We start from the raw sequence: 21492 nt of genomic DNA, 5'->3' as shown, positions 1-21492 counted from the left end.
CATCTGTGTGCGTCCCATGCACAAGCACACGCGCTCACACATGTGCACGTATGTACACACATGTACGTACACACACACACGTGTAGACCCGTCTTAGCCCCCACACACCCCCCCCGTGCTGCAGAGCCGCCCCGCCCGCGCAGCGCACACGCGTGCCGCCACGACACACGTGTGTCCCGTCCCCGTCCCCCCCCCCTGCCCGTGTCCCCGCCACCGTCCCCCGCCCCCGGGGCCAAAGTCCGGGGAGGCCCCGCCACGGGACGCAGCGATGGGGGCCGCGTCCTGCGCCATGCTGCTGCTCCTGGCACTGAGCGTCTGCGCCCAGCCCGGCACCGGTAAGTGCACGCCGCAGCACGCCGCAACACGCCGCAACACGCCGCAATACACTACAACATGCTGCAACACACCACAACACGCCACAACACGCTACAACATGCCGCAACACGCTGCAACATGCCGCAACACGCTGCAACACACCACAACACGCCACAACACGTTACAACATGCCACAACACACCACAACAGGCCACAACACGTCGCAACATGCTACAACACGCTGCACCACACCACAACACGCCACAACGTGCCGCAATACACGACAACATGCTGCAACATGCTGCAACATGCCACAACACGCCACAACATGCCGCAATACACTACAACACGTTGCAACACACCACAACACGCCACAACACGCCGCAATACACTACAACACGTTGCAACACACCACAACACGCCACAACACGCCGCAATACACTACAACACGCTGCAACACACCACAACACGCCACAACATGCTACAACATGCCGCAATACGCCACAACACACCACAACATGCCACAACACGCCACAACACACCGCAATACACTACAACACATGACAACACACTGCAACATGCTACAACACACCGCAACACGCCACAACATGCCGCAACACGCCACAACACACCACAACACACCACAACATGCCACAGCATGTCACAACACGCTACAACATGCTGCAACACCCCACCACACACCACAACACACTGCAACACACACACCACAACACACCGCAACACGCAACACACCATAACACACAACACACCACAACACGCCACAACACACTGCAACACACCGCAACACGCTGCAACACACCACAACATGCCACAACATGCTACAACACACCCCACCACACTGCAACACGCTACAACACACCGCAACACGCTACAACACACCGCAACACACACCACAACGTGCCACAACACACTGAAACACCCCAGAACGTGCTACAGCACCCCCCAACACGCCCCAACACGCGTGTGCCAACGGTGGGGGCTTCTCCGAGCCCCTTTTTGGGCCCAAATGGCTCCGGCTGCATTTTTTCACCCTAATTAGGGTGATTCCACCCCAAATTTGTGCCCACACGGGTGGTGCCGGGGGGGGGGGGAGGGGCTGCACCCAGTTTTGGGTGCGTTTGGCGTCAGTCGGGCTTTGGGTGCTGGCGGCGGGTGCAGTCGCCCCGATTTTTGGGTGCTTTTTTGCCCGTTTCTGGGGTGTTTTTGCCTTTTTCGGGAGGGTGTTCCCCCCCCCCCCCGTTTTGGGTGCTGTAGTCCCGGTTTTGGGGTGTTTTCACCCCGCTTTGGGTGTGCTCAGCCTGGTTTGGGTGCTTTCACCCTGTTCTGGGTGCTTTGGTGCCGCTTTGGGGTGTTTTTTCACCTTGTTTTGGCTGCCTTCCCTCCGTTTTGGGTGCTTTCACCCTTTTCCTGGGTGCTTGCGCCCTCCTCTGAGTGTGTTCACCCTGGTTTGGGCGCATTCACCCTGGTTTGGGGGTTTTCACCCTGTCGCAGGTGCTTCCACTTTGCATTCACCCACCCCTGGGTGCTTTTACCCCGTTTTGGGCGCAGTCCTCCTTTTCTGGGTGCGTTCGCCCTGTTTCGGGTGCGTTCGCCCTGATTTCGGGTGCACTCGCCCAGTTTGAGGTGTATTCGCCCTTTCCCTGGGTGCTTGCGCCCTCCTGTGGGTAGTTTCACGTTGCTCTGTGGGCTTTCACCCAGTTTTGGGTGCTTTCACCCACTTTCAGGTGTTTTTCCCCCTGTTTGGGGTGCTTTCACCCAGCTTTGGGTGCTTTTCCCCCCGTTTTCGGTGCTTTCACCCAGCTTCGGGTGCTCTCACCCACTATTAGGTGCTCCCCCTCCCCCCGTTTTAGGTGCTTTCACCCCCTTCTAGGCGCTTTTCCCCCTGTTTTGACTGCTTTCACCCAGCTTTGGGTGCTTTCACCCACTTTTAGATGCTTTTCCCCCTGTTTTGACTGCTTTCACCCAGCTTTGGGTGCTTTCACCGAGTTTTGGGTGCTCTCACCCACTTTTAAGTGCTTCCCCCCCCGCCCCCGTTTTAGGTGCTTTCACCCACTTCTAGGTGCTTTTCCTCCTGTTTTGGGTGCTTTTCCCCCAGCTTTGGGTGCTTTCACCCACTTCTAGGTGGTTTTCCCCCTGTTTTGACTGCTTTCACCCAGCTTTGGGTGCCTTCACCAAGTTTTGGGCGCTCTCACTCACTTTTAAGTGCTCTCCCACCGCCCCGTTTTAGGTGCTTTCACCCTGTTCTGACTGCTTCCACCCAGTTTGGGGTGCTTTCACCCACTTTTAGGTGCTTTTCCCCCCTGCTTTGGGTGCTTTCACCCATTTTTAGGTACTTTCCGCCTGTTTTCTGTGCTTTCACCCCGCTTTGGGTGCTTTCACCCCACTCCACGCCCCTTCACCCACCCCGGGAGGCTCCAGCCGCCCCGTTGTCGCCCGTGGGTGCCCCCCCGTCCCCACATCCCTGTCGTGTGTGTGTGTGTGTCCCCCTCCCCAGGTCTCCCCCCGCGCCACATGGACTCGGTGGTTCAGATCGTGGAAGCCCTGGAGGCGAGCGAGCCCGGTTTCACGGTGCCGGAGCTGGCGCGGGCGCTGGGTGGCTGCGGCACCCCGGGGTGCCGCGCGGTGCTGGGAGAACCCCCCGACGTCCCGGCGGCCCCCCCAGCGCTCCCCGGCGAGCAGTGGCTGCTCTTCACCCAACTCCTGCGCCGCGACGACGATGCCGCACCCGAGGGCGGCGCGGTGCTGGCACCCGACGGCTCCACCGTCGCCCTCGGTCCCCTCTTCGCCGGCATCGAGGTCGGCCTCAAGCGGGCGACAGGGTGCCCCACCCCCCCCATCGAGCCACCCATCGACGCGCTCTATGCCGTCACCATCGCCGAGGCTTTGGGGACGTCCTTCCTCCTGGCTCGTGGTGCTGATGGCCACCAAGCCACGCTGGGACCCGCCGGCTGTTGGGACGACGTGGATGACCCCCAAAACTACACCCTGTTGGGACCCCCGTCACCCATCCCTGATGCCATCGCCATCGGGGCCATGGATGGGGTGCTGTTGGGTGCCCAGCTGGCCCGAGAACCCATCCCACTGGCCGAACTTCTCCGGGGCTACTACGGGACAGGCAACGGCACGGAGAAGGGGCGACCACCCAGTAGTTACCGGCGGCGAGATTTTGGGGTGCTGACGGGGCCGGGGAAGCTGGAGGAGGAGGTGGTGGCCATGCTGAGGGTGCTGCGGGAGCTGCCACCCACCCAGGAGCTCCTGGAGAACGTGGGACCGGAGGAGATGGTGGCCATCGCCCGTCAAGCGGCGCGGGACTTCACGGAGGTCTATGTGGGTAGGGAGGTGGCACCGGGTCACGATATCACATCTACCCCCCCTCAAAATATTGGGTGGGAGGATGGGTGGGGAGCTGCACCCTGGGTGGGTTCCCCAGTGTCACCCCAGTGTAGGTGGCACGGTGGGGAGTCAAGCTCTGAGAGCTTGGTGACATATGGCCTGGCATGGTGGGACACCACGGGTGGACACTGGTGTGTCTCCTGGCTGGACACCACTGTGTCCCCAGATGGTGCTCCCTTGATGGACACCACCACATCCCCTGGATGGACACTGGTGTGTCCCCATGATGGACACCTGCCAGTCCCTTGGCTGGACACCATTGTGTCCCCTGGATGGACATCGGTCTGTCTCCTGGATGGACACCACCATGTCCCACGGATGGACACCCACAGGTCTCCTGGCTGGACACCGTTGTGTCTCCTGGCTGGACACCACTATCCCCCTAGATGGACGCTGGTGTGCCCCCAGGTAGTGGTCCCTGGCTGGACACCACCACGCCCCCTGGATAATGGGTCCCTGGGCACTGCTTTGTCCCCTGGATGGCCACCACCGTGTCCTCTGGTTGGATACTGGTGTGTCCTGTGGACACTGGACGCAGCCATGTCCGCAGCCAAGGGACACCCTGAGCAGGTCCTCCACGTGCCCTGATGAGGGGACCCCAGGAGGACACTGCCATGTCCCAGGCCAAGAGGTTCCCAAGCTGGGCAGGTGCTCATGTCCCCAAGACCCCAAGGGGACGCTGCCATGTCCCCAACTGCCCGGGGGACCAGGCAAGTCCCCTTCTTCCACCGCCTGCCTTCCCTCGCAGAGTGCCCGGCCATCGTGCCCCGCTGCATGTGGGGTGCCCGTCCCTACCGGGGCACCCCCAAACCGTTGACCCTCCCCTTGGGCTCCATCTACATCCACCACACCTTCAGTCCCAGCGACCCGTGCCGCACCTTCGCCACCTGCGCCCGCGCCATGCGCGCCATGCAACGCTTCCACCAGGACACCCGCGGTTGGGATGACATCGGCTACAGGTGAGGCCCCGTCACCCCACCACGGTCCCGGTCACCCGTCTGCGGGCAGCTCAGGTTGACCCATGGCTGCTTGCAGCTTCGTGGTGGGGTCGGATGGCTACCTGTACCAAGGCCGAGGTTGGCACTGGGTTGGTGCCCACACCAAAGGCTACAACAGCAAAGGCTATGGCGTGGGCTACGTTGGAGACTTCTCGGCCACCTTGCCGGACCCCGACACCATCGCCCTGGTGCGGGACGAGCTCCTGCCTTGCGCCGTACGCACCGGCCGGCTCCACCACAACTACACCCTCCGTGGGCACCGCCAGCTGGGTCACACCGACTGCCCCGGCAACTCCCTCTTCCATGAGATCGAGACCTGGCACGGCTTCAAGGTGGGCACCAAGCTCTGTGGCATCTCCAAGGGTTGGAGGTTCGGTGGCTGGTTGGGGTGTCTGGACCGGTCCAACATGGCCAGGAGGATGGGGGTTGGGTGGGAGTGGATGTGGGAGGTGATGCTGGGACTGATCGTGGTTTCTTCTCTCCTCCTCAGTGAGGACCAGCCCCGTGGGTCCTGGTCTGGATGGGTGCAGGCAAGGTTGGATCATGGTCTGGATGGATGTTGGCCTAATGGGTGATGATCTGGCTGGAGCTTGGGCCAACAGATGTTGGTCCCAGTGGATGACAGCCTGGGTGGACCCTGGTCCGGGTGGCCACCAGTCTGATGGCCACCAGCCTGAGTGGATCCTGGTCCAGATGGACACCAGTCTGATGGCCACCAGCCTGGTAGACCTTGTTCTTGATGGACCCTGAGCCAATAGATGCCAGCCCAGATGGACCCTGGTCCAGGCGGACACCAGCCCAACGGATGCCAACCCTGATGGACACTGGCCCAGAAGGACCCCGGCCCAGAAGGACCCCAGCCATGAAGACTACCAGCCTGGACAGATCCTGGCCGAGGTGGGCACCAGCCCGGATGGATCCTATCCCGGCCCCACTGGCCCAGCAGACCAGCCCAGTAGCCACAATAAAAGTCAGTGCCAGGACATCGGCTTCGGATGGTCCCTGGAGAGCGAGAGGGAAACTGAGGCACGGGGTGGGGGTGGCCATGGGGTCATAGGAGAGGACTCAAGCGAGCGACCCAGGTGCCCGTGACCTGCTGCGGGGCTGGGTGCTGTGGCACACATGCGTGTGCACGCACACGTGTGCCGTGTGCCCAGGCAACACTGTCCCCCCGTAACCCGCCTTGAAGACCCCGCATGACCCCCCAGAAGACCCCCCCACACACACCTCCATACCCCTCCCCCCAGACGGGCACCCAGTCCCCAGAGGTGCCCCATGCTGCACCCCACATGGTGGCACCCAGCCACTGTCATTTCCCCGCACCCGTTCACTCTGAAACCTAATGATGGCATTTTAGCTGGAGGCAGGCAACCGGCCACCAAGGTAGCCAGCCCCCCGCTGTAGGGTGGCCCGGCGTGGCTCACCCTTCTCGGCGTGGCCCGAGCCGTGGCCGAGCGCGAGCCCTGGCCGAATTGGGAGCGTAGATAACATCATCGGGGCAGAGGCGGAGGTGAGGGTGTGACTGAAACTCCCGCTTGGGTCACATGGGGAAGCCACGACAGGAACCGGGGCGGCCGGGTGCCGGAGCAGGCAGAGAACAGCCGAGGTACCGCGGGGGACCGGGGGGGGCAGGGGGGGCCACCCTGGGTGATGCTCCAGCCTCGGGGGCGCCGAGGGGGCGCGGGGTGCTGGGGCGGGGTGAAGCGGCGCCCCGAGGTGCGGGGGGTGCTGCAGGGGAGGGTACGGGTGACGGGGTGCTGGAGGGTGCTGCGAATTGGGGTGGGGACCCCAAAAATGGTGCCACGCATCCCCCTGCCCCCCCCCCCTCCCCCCCACCGCCTTCCTCCTCCAGGGTCTGGGCACCCACCGCAGCTCAGCTCTCGGGTGCTGGCACCCCAAAATTGGCGGGCGCCAAAGCGACGGGCACCCACGGCTCACTTCCAGCCCAAGGCCATGGCGGGGGGGTGCATGTGGCGCGGCAAGGAGGTTTTGGGGTGCTACAGGTCCCCTGGACCCCCACCCTGGCCTGCACCCAGTGTGTGCACCCTGGGTGCAGGTGCCGGGAGGAAATGCCGCGGCGGCGCGAGGGGAAACACAGCCGTGGCGGCGACGGAAACATCTCCGGCACCCGCCTGTGCTCGGGGCCAAGGTGGCGACGGGCCACCTGCCGTGGGTGTCACCCTGTCCCCGGTGTCACCGAATCCCGATTCTGCCTCGCCCCCGGTGTCACCGCGCCCCGGCGGGGATGGGCGCTGCGTGGGGCAGGGGATGGCGTGGGGGGACGGCGGCGTGGGCACCCACCGGGTGGGGGACAACCCCCGTGGGCAGGGACGCCCCAGGGACAAGGGCACCCACGAGATGGGGTCCCCTCGGTGGGCAGGAGGACCTCGGGGACACGGGCACCCGCTGGGTGGGGGACCCCCTCGGTGGGCAGGGACACCCCGCGGACAAGGGCACCCACAGGATGGGGACCCCTGGGTGGGCAGAGGGACCCGGGGGACATGGGCACCCAAAGGATGGGGACCCCTCTGTGGGCAGGGGCGCCTTGGGGACGTGGGTCCCCACAAGATGGTGACCCCCTCCACAGGTAGGGCCACCCGGGGGACGTGGGCACCCATAGGATGGGGAACTCTCATGGGCAGGGGCACCCCAAGGTCATGGGCACCCACGAGATGGGGACCCCTCAATGGGCAGGGGCACCCAGGGGATGTGGGCACCCACGAGATGGGGACTTGTCCATGGACACCCACAAGACGGGGACCCCCTCGGTGGGCACGGGAACCCCAGGGATGTGGGCACCCACAAGACGGGGACCCCTCTGTGGGCGCAGACACCCTGGAGACGTGGGCACCCACAAGACGGGGACCCCTCGGTAGGCAGTGGCACCCCAGGGACGTGGGCACCCACAAGACCCCAGTGTACCTGGAGCACCCACGGGAACAGGGACCCTTTGGTGGGCAGGGCCACCCCACAGCAACGGGCACCCCAGGGTGCCCCAGTGGGTGCCCTGGATGAGAGGACACAAAAAGGGGTGCTCTGGAGAAGGGCACCCGGGTAGGGGCGCCCAGATGGGGATCCCCCCAATGGGTGGGGTGCCCTGGTTGGGGGTGCCCAGGTGAGGACACCCAGATAGGGGTGCTTGGATAGGGGTGCCCAGATATGGGGGTGCCCAGATAGAGGCCCCCAGATACGGGCACCCAGATAGGGGCACCGAGATGGGGCGCGTTGGGTGAGGGCACCCAAATAGGGGTGTCTGGGTAGGGTGTCCGTAGGGGGTGCGTGGATAGGGGCACCCAGATTGGGGTGCCGGGGCTTGGGTGCCCAGATAGAGGCACCCAGATGGGGGCGCCCAGACGGGGGGGTGCCCAGAGAGGGGTGCCTGGACGGGGGCACCCATAAAGGGGCAGTCGGAGGTGCTCGGATCGGGGTGCATGGGTGGGGAGTATCCCCAATAGGGAGACTTGGATGGAGCACCCAAATATGGGTGACCGGGTGGGGATGCCAGGTTGGGGGTGTGCGGAGAAGGGTGCCCTTCCCACCGCTACCCACCCCACTCCCCACACCTGCCCGTGGCCACCCCGTGGCTAACGTGGCTCTCCCCGTCCCACAGATGGAGGTGGAGAAACCCCCGCTGGGACCCGAGCCACCGACTCTACTGAAGACCTACAAATGGCGAACGGCAGCACCCATGGGTGACCGGGAAGCCGAGAGGGGCACCGGCTCCCCGGGCAGCCGGCGCTGGACCCGCTTACAAGGATGGAAACGTTCCTACAGCCAACCCGAGTCCGATGGCCCCGATGATGGGGCTGGAAAGGGCAGCGCCAGTTCGGGGGCACCCAAAGCCAGCACCCGCCGGTCCCTCTTCCAACGGGCCTTTTCAGCCCCCTCCAAGGGGACCAAGGAGACACGGGGACCCGAGGGTGGGAAGGCCACCCTGCAGAAGTACCTGCGCTCCATGTCCAAGAGGAAGGGTCATGTGGAGAGCGGTGCCAGGGCTGAGCAGGTGCCCCATGATGCTGTCCCAGGTAGGGGGTGATGGGGAGGGTGGGGGTCAGGGTGCTGGTGGTGGGTGGGGGTGCTGGGTTGGGGGTGAGGGGTGACGGGCCGGGGGATGATGGGTGGTAGGTGGTTGTTGGTGATGGGTTGGGTGGGTGATGGGTGATGATGACGGGTTGGGGGGGTGATAGGTGGTTGGCGATGATGGTGGGTGGTGGATTAGGGGTGACGGGTGACGATGATGGGTGATCGATTGAGAGGTGGTGGGTGATGATGATGATGGGTGGTGATGATGGCTGACAGGTGATGATGATGGGTGACGGATTGAGGGGTGATGGGTGGTGATGATGGGTGACGGATTAGGGTTGGTGGGTGATGATGATGGGTGATGGATTAAGGGTGGTGGGTAGCGGGTGATGAGGATGGGTGACGGATTGAGGGGTGGTGGGTGATGAGGATGGGTGCTGGATTAGGGGTGGTGGGTGATGATGATGGGTGATGGGCTGGGGGTGATGGGTGGGGCATGATAATGCTGGGCGGTAGGTGAAGATGATGGGTGATGAGTTGGAGGCGATGGATGATGGGTTGGGGGCTAATGGGTGGTGGGCAATGGAAATGGGTGACGATCTGGGATGCAATGGGTGATGGGTGATGGGTTGGGAGCAATGGGTCGTGGTGATGGGTGATGGGTTGGGGGGTGATGGGTGGTGGTGGGTGATGGTGACCACCGGGGTCTGGGAGATGGTGGGCGATGGGTGATGGGTGGGGGACGGTGGGGGGCATAAGGGGGTGCAGGATGTGGCCAGGCTTTGCTGGTGTGGGGGAGCTCCCGCTTGCAGGTGCCCTCCATGGTTGGGGGAGGCACCCATGGGTGCTGCGTAGCTGGGTCCCACCTGGCCCCAGGGCCCGCTCCCGGCCACACGTGGCCCTGGTCCCCGTGTGTGCCTGGCACGGGCCTCGGTGACGGCACGTGGAGCCGTGCCAGCCCCTGCGGCACCCGGATCTGGCAAAACCGGCTTGGCTCCAGCAGGGCCACCCACGGTGCAGGCAGGGCCCTGGGGCAGGGCAGCCACCCGGGTTTGTCCCCACCACGGCACGGCCACGACCAAGTGTGGCCCGGCATGGCCATGCTGACGGTGGCACAGCCACATGTCCCCCAGCATTGCCACCCCAATTGTTGCATGGCCACAGCCAGGTGTCCCCTGGCATCGCCACACTCATGGTGGCATCTCCAAGGCCACGTGTCCCTCAGCACCACCACACCCATGGTGGCACGGCCATGGCCATGTGTCCCCGAGGATTGCCACATCCACCATGGCACCTCCACAGCCACGTGTCCCCCAGCATCACCACACCCATGGTGGCACGGCCATGGCCATGTGTCCCCTGGCACTGCCACCCCACCCATACCATGGCCATGGCCCCATGTGCCCTGGTGTTGTCACACCTACGGTGACACGGCCGTGGCCGCATGTCCCCTGGCACTGCCACGCTGCCCATGGGTGACGGGGGCACCATGAGCGCCCAGTCTCCCCCTAACACCCCGCTCTGCACCCCCAGCGAGCACCCATGGGACGTCATCAATCCCGCTGGCTCCAGCACCCGATGCCCAGGTGTGGGATGTCTCCAACTTCTCGTTGGTGGACGGCCATCTGGTCCTCGTGGGCAGGGAGGAGGAGGTGAGGACGTGGGGACAGAAGTCCCCTGGGCACCCAGGGCCTCGTGCCAGAGTCCCGTGGGTGCCGGGGTGCAGACACGGGGGCTGGGGACGGCGGTGCCTGACCCCTCGGTGTCCCCAGGCTTCGTGCAGGAGCAGGAACCGGACGGGGAGCTCCACCTCTGAGAGCACCAACCTGCACCCGGCGGGCGGCAGGAGGGACCCCGGTGAGCGACCTTGCCCCACGCCGGCACACGCTGGTGCCACGCGGTGTTGGCACGTGCTGGCTCGAGCCAGGCGGGCGCGGGTCCGGCGCGGCTCCTGTGCATGCAGCCCCTTGGGCCACGTGTCATGCCATGCGCCCTGCGGCCGTGCACCGTGCCCTGTGCCGTGCACCACGGCCATACCCCGGGCCATGCACCGTGCACTGCGCACCACGATACGCACCGTGCCGGGCACCGCGCTCTGCCCCATGCCCCCTGCCACGCAGCCTGGCTGTGCCCTGTGCCGTGCCTCGTGCCATGCACCACACAGCGTGCCATGCACCACCGCTATGCCCTGTGCCATGCACCGTGTGACCGTGCACCATGCCCTGTGCCCTGTGCCACGCACCGTGGCCGTACCCCGTGCCATGCACCGTATGACTGCGTACTATGTGTTGTGCCATGCATTATGCCATGCGCCATGCGGCCGTGCACCGTGGTCCATACCCTGTGCCGTGCACCATGCCCTGTGCCCTGTGCCATGCACCGTGGCCGTACCCCGTGCCATGCACCGTATGACCGCGTACCATGCCCTGTGCCATGCATTATGCCATGCGCCATGCGGCCGTGCACCGTGGTCCATACCCTGTGCCATGCACCGTCTCCCATGCCCTGTGCCATGCACTGTGGCCGTACCCCATGCCATGCACCGTATGACCGTGCCCCATGTCCTGTGCCATGCACTATGGTCATACCCTGTGCCATGCACCGTGGCCATACCCCGTGCCATGCACCGTATGCCCGTGCCCCATGCCCTGTGCCATGCACTATGGCCATACCCCGTGCCATGCACCGGGCACCGTGCCCCATGATACGCACCGTGCCAGGCTCTATCCCATGTCCCGTGCCATGCTCTGTGCCCGGTGCCGTGCACCATGGCAACACCCCGTGCCATGCACCGGGCACTGTGTACCACGATATGCACCTTGCCGGGCACCGTGCTCTGCCGCATGCCCCGTGCCACGCAGCCTGGCTGCGCCCTGTGCCGTGCCTCGTGCCCTGCCACCGTATGACCACGCACTGTGCACCGTGCCCTGCGCCACGCACCGTATGACCGTGCGCTCTGCACTATGCACCACGCCGTGCACCACGCCGTGCCCTGTGCCACGCTCCACACCGTGCGCTCTGCACCACACCATGCCATACCCCGTGCCGGGCGCCGTGCTGTGCTCCACGCCATGCCTCATGCACCATGCCAAGCCCTGTGCCATGCAGCACACCATGCCGTGTGCCCCTGTGCCGTGCACCACGTCCCGCCGCATGCCACGCCATGCCCCCTGCATCACATCGTGCACCACGCGCTGTGCATCGCGCCATGCCCCGTGCCATGCAGCACCCCGTGCAGCAGACCATGCCAAGCGCTGCGCCGTGCCCCACGCCACGCCTCATGCCCCACGCCATGCCCTGTGCCCCATGCCATGCCCCCATGCCATGCACCGTGCTGTGCTGCATGCACTGTGTGCCATGCCATGCCCTGTGCCACGCACCGCACCGCGCAGCAGACCATGCCAAGCCCTGCGCCGTGCACCAGGCCATGCCGTGAGTGCCACGTACCTTGAACCACGTCGTGCTGCCTGCACTGCGTGACACACCATGCCCCACGCCATGCCCCATGCCTTGAACCGTGCCGTGCCCCGCGCGCTGTGCCCCATGCCGTGCGTCATGCCATGCAGCACACCCACCACCCCGAGTCCCGTGCCATGCACCACGCTGTGCCTCGTGCACCGCACCGCGCCCTGTGCCGTGCATCACATCACGCAGCATGCGCCGTGCAGCACGCCACGCCGTGCCCCGTGCCACGCAGCACACCGTGCAGCAGGCCATGCCGAGCCCTGTGCCGTGCACCACGCCATGCCTCATGCCCCGCGCCGTGCCACGTGCCTTGAACCACGCCGTGCTGCCTGCATTGCGTGACGCACCATGCCCCGTGCCCCGCGCCACACGCCGTGCCCCACGCCTTGAAGCACGCCATGCCCCACGCCGTGCCCTGTGCCATGCCCCGTGCCCTGCCGCATGCATTGTGCCCCACGCCGTGCCCCGTGCCATGCCCCGCATCATGCAGCAGACCATGCCAAGCCCTGTGCCGCGCACCACGCCGTGCCCCATGCCTTGAACCATGCCCCGTGCGCCGTCCCATGCCCCATGCCTTGAACCCCACCGTGCCCCATGCCTGGTGCCGTGCCCCCTGCCCCGCTCCATGCCCCACGCCATGCCCCGTTCCATGCCCCATGCTTTGAATGGCGCCGTGCCCCATGCCCGGTGCCCCATGGCGAGCCGGGCGCGCGGAGGAAGCGCCGGGTGCAAGGCTGCCGTGTACCGTCACCGCTTCCTCCGCGCTGCTGCGTCGGCTGATCCCAGCGATAAACGCTTTCGGCTTCCTCCCCGCGCCCCCCAGCATCGCCGCCAGCCATGGGGCCCCGCCGCTGGCTGCTCTGCACCGCGCAGGGAGGTGAGTTACCCTCCTGGCACCCTCCTGGCACCCGCCTGGCACCCGCCTGGCACCGGGGACATCACCCACATGGCACCGGGATGGGCACCCTCCTGGGTGGATGCTGGCATCACCGCATTGGGGTCGGGCACCGGGGTTGGGCACCAGTTCTGGGCACCGGAGCCAGGGCAGCAGGATCAATCCCTCTCCCCCCCTTCTCCCTTGCACCCATGAGCACCCATTTTCAGCACCCAAAGCTTGGCTCCCTCAGGGCTACGGATACGGTGAGGTGCCGGCAGGATTCGGCACCCAGAACCAGGCACCCGGGTCCTTCCTCCAGCTTTGGTTGATGTTTCCCAGTGGGGTGGGGGGGTGGGGGGGAGTACGGGTGTGTCCTGCCCCCCCCCTACACCCTGGCATGGTGTTGGGGTGCTCGGGGTGCTGGTAAGGGGTGGGGGTGTCCTGATGCTGGGTGCCCCTCCAGACCTGCTTACGGATGAGAGATGCACCCGGGGCGCCGGGAGAAGCACCGAGAGCGAGACCTCCCCCACCTCCCAGTTCAGCAATGTCAAGGTGGGTACCCCCCTCCCCCACCCCGATCGCCCCCTCCAGGGTGCTTGGTCCCACCCATGGGTGACACGGCAGCCGCCTCCTTACCCCATCCAGGGGCTGTTGTGGAAAAGGCTCCGGGAACGGAAAGGTCGTGGCGCCCCCAAAGTCGAGACGCCGGTGGCGACGGTCCCTGACGGCGAGAGGTACGGCACCGTGGAGGGTGGGGAGGGATGTGGGTGCTGGTGAGGGTGCCCCGGTGACGGTCCTGTCCCGGTAGGGTCCCCAGCCGGAGCGGTTCGCGGGAGTCGCTGCTGCCACCGCCCAGCGCGGCCGAGCTGGACCTCACCGGGGACAACGTCATCGTCCGGCCCGTGCACGGCAGCATCGTGGGCGAGAAGTTCTGCTTTCAGGTAATGGGGCTGGGTGGGTGCTCGGGGTGCCCTGGAGAAGCACCCAAGGCTCCCGTGGCGCCCTGGAGGGGCACCCCAGGCAACCTCAAGGGGAACCCAGGGCACCTACAACAACCTGGATGGGCAACGGGGGCGCCCCAGGAAGCCTGGAGAGGCACCCAGAGCACCCCGGGCAACCCGAAGGGGAACCCAGGGCACCCGTGGCACCTTGCAGAGCCACTCAGGGCACCCATGACACCCTGGAGGGGCACCCCGGATGCCTTGGAAGGGGATCTGCAGCACCCAGAACACCCTGCACATGCACCCAGGGCACCCCGGGCAACCTAGAGAGGCTCCCAGGGCAACCTAGACAAAGTGGAGAGGGACTGAGGATGCCCAGGGCACCCACGGCATCCTGGAGGGGCACCGAGGGCACCTTGGAGGGGGACCCACAGCACCCAGAACATCCTGCACAGGCACCCAGGGGATGCAGGGCACCGTGGATGGGCACCCAGGGCACCCTAAAGTGCCCCGGAGAGACACTCAGGACACCCCAGGCAACCTAGAGAGGCACCCAGGGTGCCCAGGGCACCCCCTGGCACTCTGAAGGGTCATCCAGAGCATCCAGAGCACCCCGGGGCACCCTGGAGAGGCACCCAGAGCACCCCAACCATCCTGGAGAGGCACCTGTGGCACCCCGCAAAGGAACTCAGGGCACCCTGAAGGGTCACCCAGGGCACCCAAAAAGGATCCCCTCTTAGCCGCGGGTACCCAGAGCCCCCAGTGCAGCCCCCCCCCCCCCACCTCCAGGCACCTTAGGGTGCCTCCCCCCAAGCCCAGACACCCTCCCTGCACCCAGATCATCACGGGCGAGGGCAGCCGGTCCTTTGGGTGCACGTCCCTGGCCGAGCGCGACCGCTGGATCGAGAACCTGCGCCGGACCGTGCAGCCCAACAAGGTGGGACCATGGGGACACCCCTGGGACACCCCTGGGACATCCCCGCCACCCCCAGGGGACGGGAACCCCCAGCACCCTGACCTGAGGGGCCACCCACTGCCCTCCTGTCTCCCCACCGGGCCCACTGGTGGGGCTGGGTGGGGAAACTGAGGCACGAATCTCCCACCCCCACCTGGAGCCCTGCAGGCACCCACAGCCCTGTGTCCCCTTGTGGCCTCTTGTCTCCTGGAGGGCTTGGTTGTCCCCCCCATGTCCCCTCCTGTCCCACGGTGGATTTGGCTGTCACCCATGTCCCCCTGAGGATTCAGTTGTCCACCCGTGTCCCCATGTCCCCTCTTGTCCCTCCCGTCCCCCATGTCCTCTCCAGTCCTCCATGTCCCATCACATCCCCATGTCCCTCCACAGAATGCCTGTCACCTCCTATTCCCCCATGTCACCTCCTGTCCCCTGTGTCCCCTCCTGTCCCTCCACGTTCCCTCCTGTCCCCCATGTCCCCTCCTGTCCCTCCATGTCCTTTCCTGTCCCTCCTTGTCCCCCTCATTCCCACGCGTCCCCTCCTGTCCCTCCACGTCCCCTCCATCCCCATGTGTCCCCCCTTCATCCCCCATGTCCCCTCCTGTCCCCATTGCCCCCATCCCCACGTCCACCAGCAGAATTCCCTGTCCCCTGCACCCTGTCCCCCCCCAAACGCCCCTCAGATTCAGCCACACCCCCATATCCCCCTTGTCCCCTTGACCCCCACCAATGTCCCCCACCTCAACAGGACAACTGCGAGCGGCTGGAGTTGGCGCTGAGCCTGTGGGTGTACGAAGCACGGGACCTGCCACCTCGGCGGCGTCTCCGTTGTCACCTCCACCTGGACGGCACCCTCTTTGCCCGTACCACCGCCAAGGTGGCCGGTCCCGATGGCGAGCTCTTTTGGGGTGAACTCTTCCAGTTGGCCGCCCTCCCACCCTCCCGTGCCCTCACTCTCGCCCTTTGCCGTGATGACCACCCCAGTCAACCAGTGGCCTCCATCACTGTCCCCTTGACCGAGTTGGCGGCCACCCGGCAGCCCTTGGAGCGCTGGTACCCGCTGAGCTGTCCTGGGGGAGGCGAGCGGGTGCCGTCGGTGAGGGTGCGTGGGCGCTACCGGGAGGTGCGGGTGCTGCCCATCGTGCGTTACAAGGAGTTGGCCGAGTTCATCACCTTCCACTACCGGGAGCTGTGTGCCCGTCTGGAGCCCACCATCGCCGTACGGCACAAGGAGGAACTGGCTGGTGCCCTGGTCCGCGTCTTGCAGAGCACTGGGAAGGCCAAGGTGGAGTGGATGCTGGCAATGGGGGATGTGGGGAGGGTGGGTGAGGGCAAGATGGGTGCTGCCTGGGGTGCTGTGGTGGGGTGGGATGGACATCATGGGTTGGGGATGCCAGGAGTTGTGGGGTGGGATGGGGTGGATGAGTGGGGTTGGATTGGGATGGGTTGGATGGGTTGGGATGGAATGGCTGGGTTTGGTTGGGTTGAGTTGGAATAGGATGGGATGCGATACGTTGTGGATGGTTTAAGTTGGGCTGTGTTGGAATGGGATGGATGAGTTGGGATGGGATAGGTTGAGATGAGATGGGTTGGGCTCGGTTGGAATGGGATGGGATGGGTTGGGATGGGATGGGTTGAGATGAGATGGGTTGGGCTGGTTGGAATGGGATGGGATGGGTTGAGATGAGATGGGTTGGGCTCGGTTGGAACGGGATGGATGAGTTGGGATGGGATGGGTTGAGATGAGATGGGTTGGGCTGGTTGGAATGGGATGGATGAGTTGGGATGGGATGGGTTGAGATGAGATGGGTTGGGCTGGTTGGAATGGGATGGATGAGTTGGGATGGGTTGAGATGAGATGGATTGGGCTGGGTTGGAATGGGATGGATGAGTTGGGATGGGCTGAGATGAGATGGGTTGGGCTCGGTTGGAACGGGATGGATGAGTTGGGATGGGATGGGTTGAGATGAGATGGGTTGGGCTGGTTGGAATGGGATGGATGAGTTGGGATGGGATGGGTTGAGATGAGATGGGTTGGGCTGGTTGGAATGGGATGGATGAGTTGGGATGGGTTGAGATGAGATGGATTGGGCTGGGTTGGAATGGGATGGATGAGTTGGGATGGGCTGAGATGAGACGGGTTGGGCTGGTTGGAATGGGATGGATGAGTTGCGTTGGGATGGCGTGGAATGGCAGAGTTGGGATGGGGTTGATGGGATGGGAAACGCAATTCAGGGGAGTGCCAGGAGACCCTAGCCCTTTCCAGGATGGGCTGATCAACTCAGTCTGGGACCATGGGTGCCCACTGAGCCCTCCAACACGTCCACCCGGCAGTCATTCCTCATCGATCTCGGTGTGGCCGAGCTGGACCGTTTCGATGACCGTGAGGCACTGATCTTCCGTGAGAACACATTGGCCACCAAGGCCATCGACGAGTACATGAAACTGGTGGGGGGCAAGTACCTCCAGGACACACTGGGTAAGGCTGAACGTTACAGGTTTTTGTGGGACATTATGGAGTGATATGGGGTGCAGGGCATGGGCAGAGCATTACAGGGCTGTAGGACACCCCCAGGACATCCACTGGGTTGTGGTGGAGGCTTGTCACAGCCATGCCCATGGTGGTGGCTTGCTGGTCCCCTTATGGGTTGTCGCTTGGTGCCCAGGTGAGGCCGTGGCCCAGCTCTGCACCTCAGATGATAGCTGCGAGGTGGATCCCAGCAAATGTGCCGGCCTTGACCTCTCTGACAACCAGAACAACCTGCAGCAGGTCTGCGAGGAGACCTTCCAGCGCATCGCTACGTCCTGCGAGTGAGTGATGGCCCCTGCGCGGGTGTGGGGTTGGGCACGGGGATGGCCATAGGGGTGGACACCTGCACAGGGATGGGCTTGGGGATGGACACCGGCATGGGAGAGGCATGGGATGGGCACCAGCACCATGAAGACCTGGGGAACAGTCTTGGAGATGGGCATGCGCATAGGGGCGGGCTTGGGGACAGGAATGGGAATGGGCAGGAGGACAGGCACTGGCACCAGGATGGGCGTGGGGATGGCTTTGGGAACTAGCACCATCCCTGGGGGTGGCATGGGCACCAGGAAGGTGGGACAGACAGAGAGGACAGGCATGGGCACCACCCCTGGGATGGACATGGGGATGGGCACCAGGGTGAACCTGGGGACAAGCTTAGGGACAGACATGGAGGACAGAGATGGGCACCACCCCTGGGATGGGCACCAGGAAGGACCTGAGGACAACCCTGGGGACAAGCGCGGGGGACTGGCATGGGGACAAGCACAGTCATGGTGGGTACCATGTCCCACAGCGCATCATGGTGGCACACGGGGGGGCTCCAGGACCATCCACCTGCCCCAGCACCCATTGGGGTGTCTCTCCCCACAGAGCCTTCCCAGCAGAGCTGGGTGAGATCTTTGCAGCCTGGCAGGAGGAGTGCGTGGCACGGGGCAAGGCACCCATCGGGCAGCGCCTGGTCTCAGCCTCCCTCTTCCTGCGGTTCCTCTGCCCCGCCATCATGTCCCCCAGCCTCTTCGGCCTTGTCCAGGAGTACCCAAGTGAGGCCACTGCCCGTACCCTCACCCTGGTGGCCAAGGTCATCCAGAACCTGGCCAACTTCACCACGTATGTCATGGCAGGGGACGGTATGGGTGGGGAGGGACATCCCCATGGGGAAGCCATGGGGCAGCGGGGACATCCCCTACATGCTGTGTGGCACGTGCCCTGGATAGTCATGGGGCAGTAGATTGTCCCCAACATACCATGGAGCCGCAGGGCCATCTCCTACATGCCATGGAACCAGCCATGGGGCAGCAGAGAACATCTCCGCTCAATGCATGGGGTTGATGTGTCCCAGCAGCAGAGCCTCATGTGTCCTCTGTGATGGCCTGACCAATGGGTGCCTTGGTCCAAGAACATGGCAGTGTTCTCACCCATGTCCTGGCTTGTAGACAAGGTGGTGACATGGTGCAGGGACGTTGCAGTGTCTTGGTCTGTGATCCCGGAGGTGGCCCGGGCTGCGGGCATGGTGGTGCCCCAGGCCATCACCTGGCTGCCAGGTAATTGGATGTTGTGGTCCCCAGGTTTGGTGAGAAGGAGGCCTACATGGGCTTCATGAATGAGTTCTTGGAGCACAACTGGAGCACCATGACAGACTTCCTGCAGAGCGTGGCCAACCCCGAGAACAGCATCCATATGGCCACCTATGATGGCTACGTGGACCTGGCTCTGGAGCTCGCCACTCTCCACCTGCTGCTCTGCGACATCTTCTCCAGCCTGGACCAGGTGCCACCATCCATTTGTCCCCGAGGGTAGCTGGCAAGACCGGCCGCCTCCTCCTCCCCACACACAGAGCTCATGTCCACTGCCCCATGGATGGTACAAGCCACCCATTGTTCCCATAATGTCCTTGTCTCATCCTGGCAGGCCACGCAGGAGGAGCTGGAGCCCCTGCCCACCATCCTCACCGCTATCAAGGAAGGGACTCCTGTCCCCGTCTCTGTCCGACTCAGCTCCACCACGGAGCGAAGGTACCGGTGGGTGAACAGGAACACACATGGGACCAAGGAGGACATGTGGGGCCAGGAAGAGCTTTGGTAGAGGGGTGACACTAGGATGGGTTTGGGGTCATTCTGGCCTTGGTTGGGTTCAGGGGATGGTTCTGGCCTTGGTGGGGTCTAGGGTGACTCTGGTCCAGAACAGGCTTGGAGTCACTGGTCCTAGTTGGGTTCAGGACATGGTTTTGGCCCCTGATGGGTCCAGCAGATGGTTGTGGTCCAGGCAGGGGATGGTTCTGGTCCCAGTTCAGGGAATGGTGCCAGTCTGGACTGGATTTGGTGATACTTGTGGTCCAGGCTGGGTCCAGGAGATGTTTTTGGTCCCAGATGGATTCAGTGAGCGCTTCTGGTCCTTGACGGGTTCAGGGTGGTTCTGGTCCTGGCTGGGTGTCGGTTGACTCTGGTCCTGGCTGGGTTTGGGGTGGTTCAGGTAAAGGCTGGGGTCTGATGGGTGATGACCAGGAGATGGGTCTGATCCCAACTGGGTTTGAGGTGTCCCTGGTCCCAGCTGGATTCAGGGTGGTTCTGGCCCTCCTGGGTCTGGCACCACCCCAGTATCTGGCCGTGCCATGGCTCTATCTGCTCTCACAGCCCGGCAGAGAGCTTCAAACCAGGCTTCGTGCCACCACGGGACCTGAGCAAGCACAGCCCCCTCATCAAGAGCCAGTCCCTCATCAGCATCCGTCGCGTCCGGGGTCGGGAGGACGGGCCGGAACCGGAGCCATCACCGGCGCCGGTACCGTCACCGCCGCCCAGCCGGGAACGTCGCAACGTGCAACGCACCCAGAGCGTGCCGGCGCAGAACAAAGCCGCCCGGCGCCTACGCAAGCAGAGCAGCGTCGAGCACGTGGCGGAGCCACCGGCTGAGGACAACCCGGGGTCCCTTGTCCCCCGCGACGCCCCGGTAAGCCCCGGCAGCCGCCACACCACCCTCGCGTCGGGGTGGAGGAGAATGTTGTCGTTAACGGGTGCCGCCGGTGCCGTAGGGTCGCGGGAAGATGCGCTCGTCGGCGTTGCTGCCGCGCAAATCGACGGTGCCGTGGCAGCGCTACGCGGAGGAGGCGGCGGCGGCGGCACAGGGCGAGCTCTATGCCATCCGCCCGCTGGAGAAGGTGACCCCGGGGGTGGTTGGGTGGCAGCCAAAGCCACCCCACTGGCTGTGTCCCCCGCATCACACCCCGCCCCGTCTCCCTCCAGTACGGGCGGTTGATCGAGGCGGTGCGGAAGGAGGTGGCGGAAAACCGGGAGAAGTTACGGCTGGCAGAGGCGCGGGCCGGGGAGATGGAGGTCCAGCAGCGCGGGTTGCGGCAGGAGCAGGGGCAGCACCGAGAGCAGCTGGAGCGGCTCCGGCAGCAGCTGGAGGAGGCGAATGCCCGCGCGGCCAATTTGGGGGCCAGGTAGGGGTGGGGAGTGGATGTCCCACGCCAATGGGTGTCCCCAACCAGTGGGTGCCCCACTAGCGGGTGGGGATCTCGGCTCATTCCCAACCCCGTTAGGCTGACAGCGGCTGAAGGCACCAGGAAGAAGGACCTGGAGAGGCTGAAGACCAGCGAGGAGAAGAGCCGAGAGCTGGTAAGAGCCGGGAGGCAGGTGCACCCACGGGTGACAAGAGGGACGCGGGTGGGGGCTGACGCGGTCCCCTCGCAGGAGAGACGGCTGTCGGCGCTGGAGAGGGAGCAGGCGGAGCTGCGGGCTGCCATCGCCCAAGCTCTGGGCCACCCCGGGAGGACGGGACGCCGGGTGCTGGCACGGGGTTGGGACGAGAGCGGTGACGATGCTCAGGCCACCAGCGTGTAACCGGCTATCCCAATGTCCCCAACGCGTCCCTGCAGCCCAGTCACCCGCCATCTCCTGGGTCTTTCCAAAGGGGTGTCCCCTCCCCAGGCAATAAACAGTGTTGGTGTCCCCGTCAGAAGGTGCCTGGCTGTGTCCTGCCAC

General features: G+C 64.6%; 2 protein-coding genes across 7 annotated transcripts; both read left to right on the top strand.

The window, feature by feature from the left end:
- The first annotated feature begins 257 nt into the window (after positions 1-257).
- PGLYRP2 (peptidoglycan recognition protein 2) lies at positions 258-5704 on the top strand. Its single transcript, XM_074567040.1, has 5 exons — positions 258-335; positions 2831-3667; positions 4478-4688; positions 4765-5059; positions 5218-5704. The coding sequence occupies exons 1-5, from the start codon at positions 269-271 to the stop codon at positions 5218-5220; spliced, it is 1413 nt and encodes a 470-aa protein (XP_074423141.1). The 5' UTR covers positions 258-268; the 3' UTR covers positions 5221-5704.
- Positions 5705-6306: 602 nt separating this feature from the next.
- RASAL3 (RAS protein activator like 3) lies at positions 6307-21460 on the top strand. Of its 6 annotated transcripts, none has more exons than XM_074567234.1 (19): positions 6307-6333; positions 8338-8752; positions 10284-10402; positions 10523-10607; positions 13556-13644; positions 13738-13826; positions 13901-14033; positions 14872-14970; positions 15734-16270; positions 17320-17464; positions 17652-17796; positions 18386-18622; positions 19081-19282; positions 19424-19527; positions 20146-20458; positions 20541-20666; positions 20752-20951; positions 21051-21126; positions 21202-21460. In XM_074567234.1, exons 2-19 carry the CDS (start codon positions 8338-8340, stop codon positions 21349-21351), a joined length of 3264 nt encoding a protein of 1087 aa, XP_074423335.1. In that variant the 5' UTR covers positions 6307-6333; the 3' UTR covers positions 21352-21460. The 6 variants fall into 6 exon arrangements, with proteins under 6 accessions (XP_074423335.1, XP_074423333.1, XP_074423332.1 ...); XM_074567232.1 differs by having other exon boundaries at positions 19424-19533; XM_074567231.1 differs by having other exon boundaries at positions 21051-21460.
- Positions 21461-21492: the final 32 nt, after the last annotated feature.

This window comes from Larus michahellis, chromosome 25 (genome assembly GCF_964199755.1).
Source record: "Larus michahellis chromosome 25, bLarMic1.1, whole genome shotgun sequence".
In the NCBI taxonomy this organism is placed as follows: domain Eukaryota; kingdom Metazoa; phylum Chordata; class Aves; order Charadriiformes; family Laridae; genus Larus; species Larus michahellis.
Note: the sequence above shows the minus strand (reverse complement) of the source record. Positions and strands in the feature narration are given on the sequence as shown.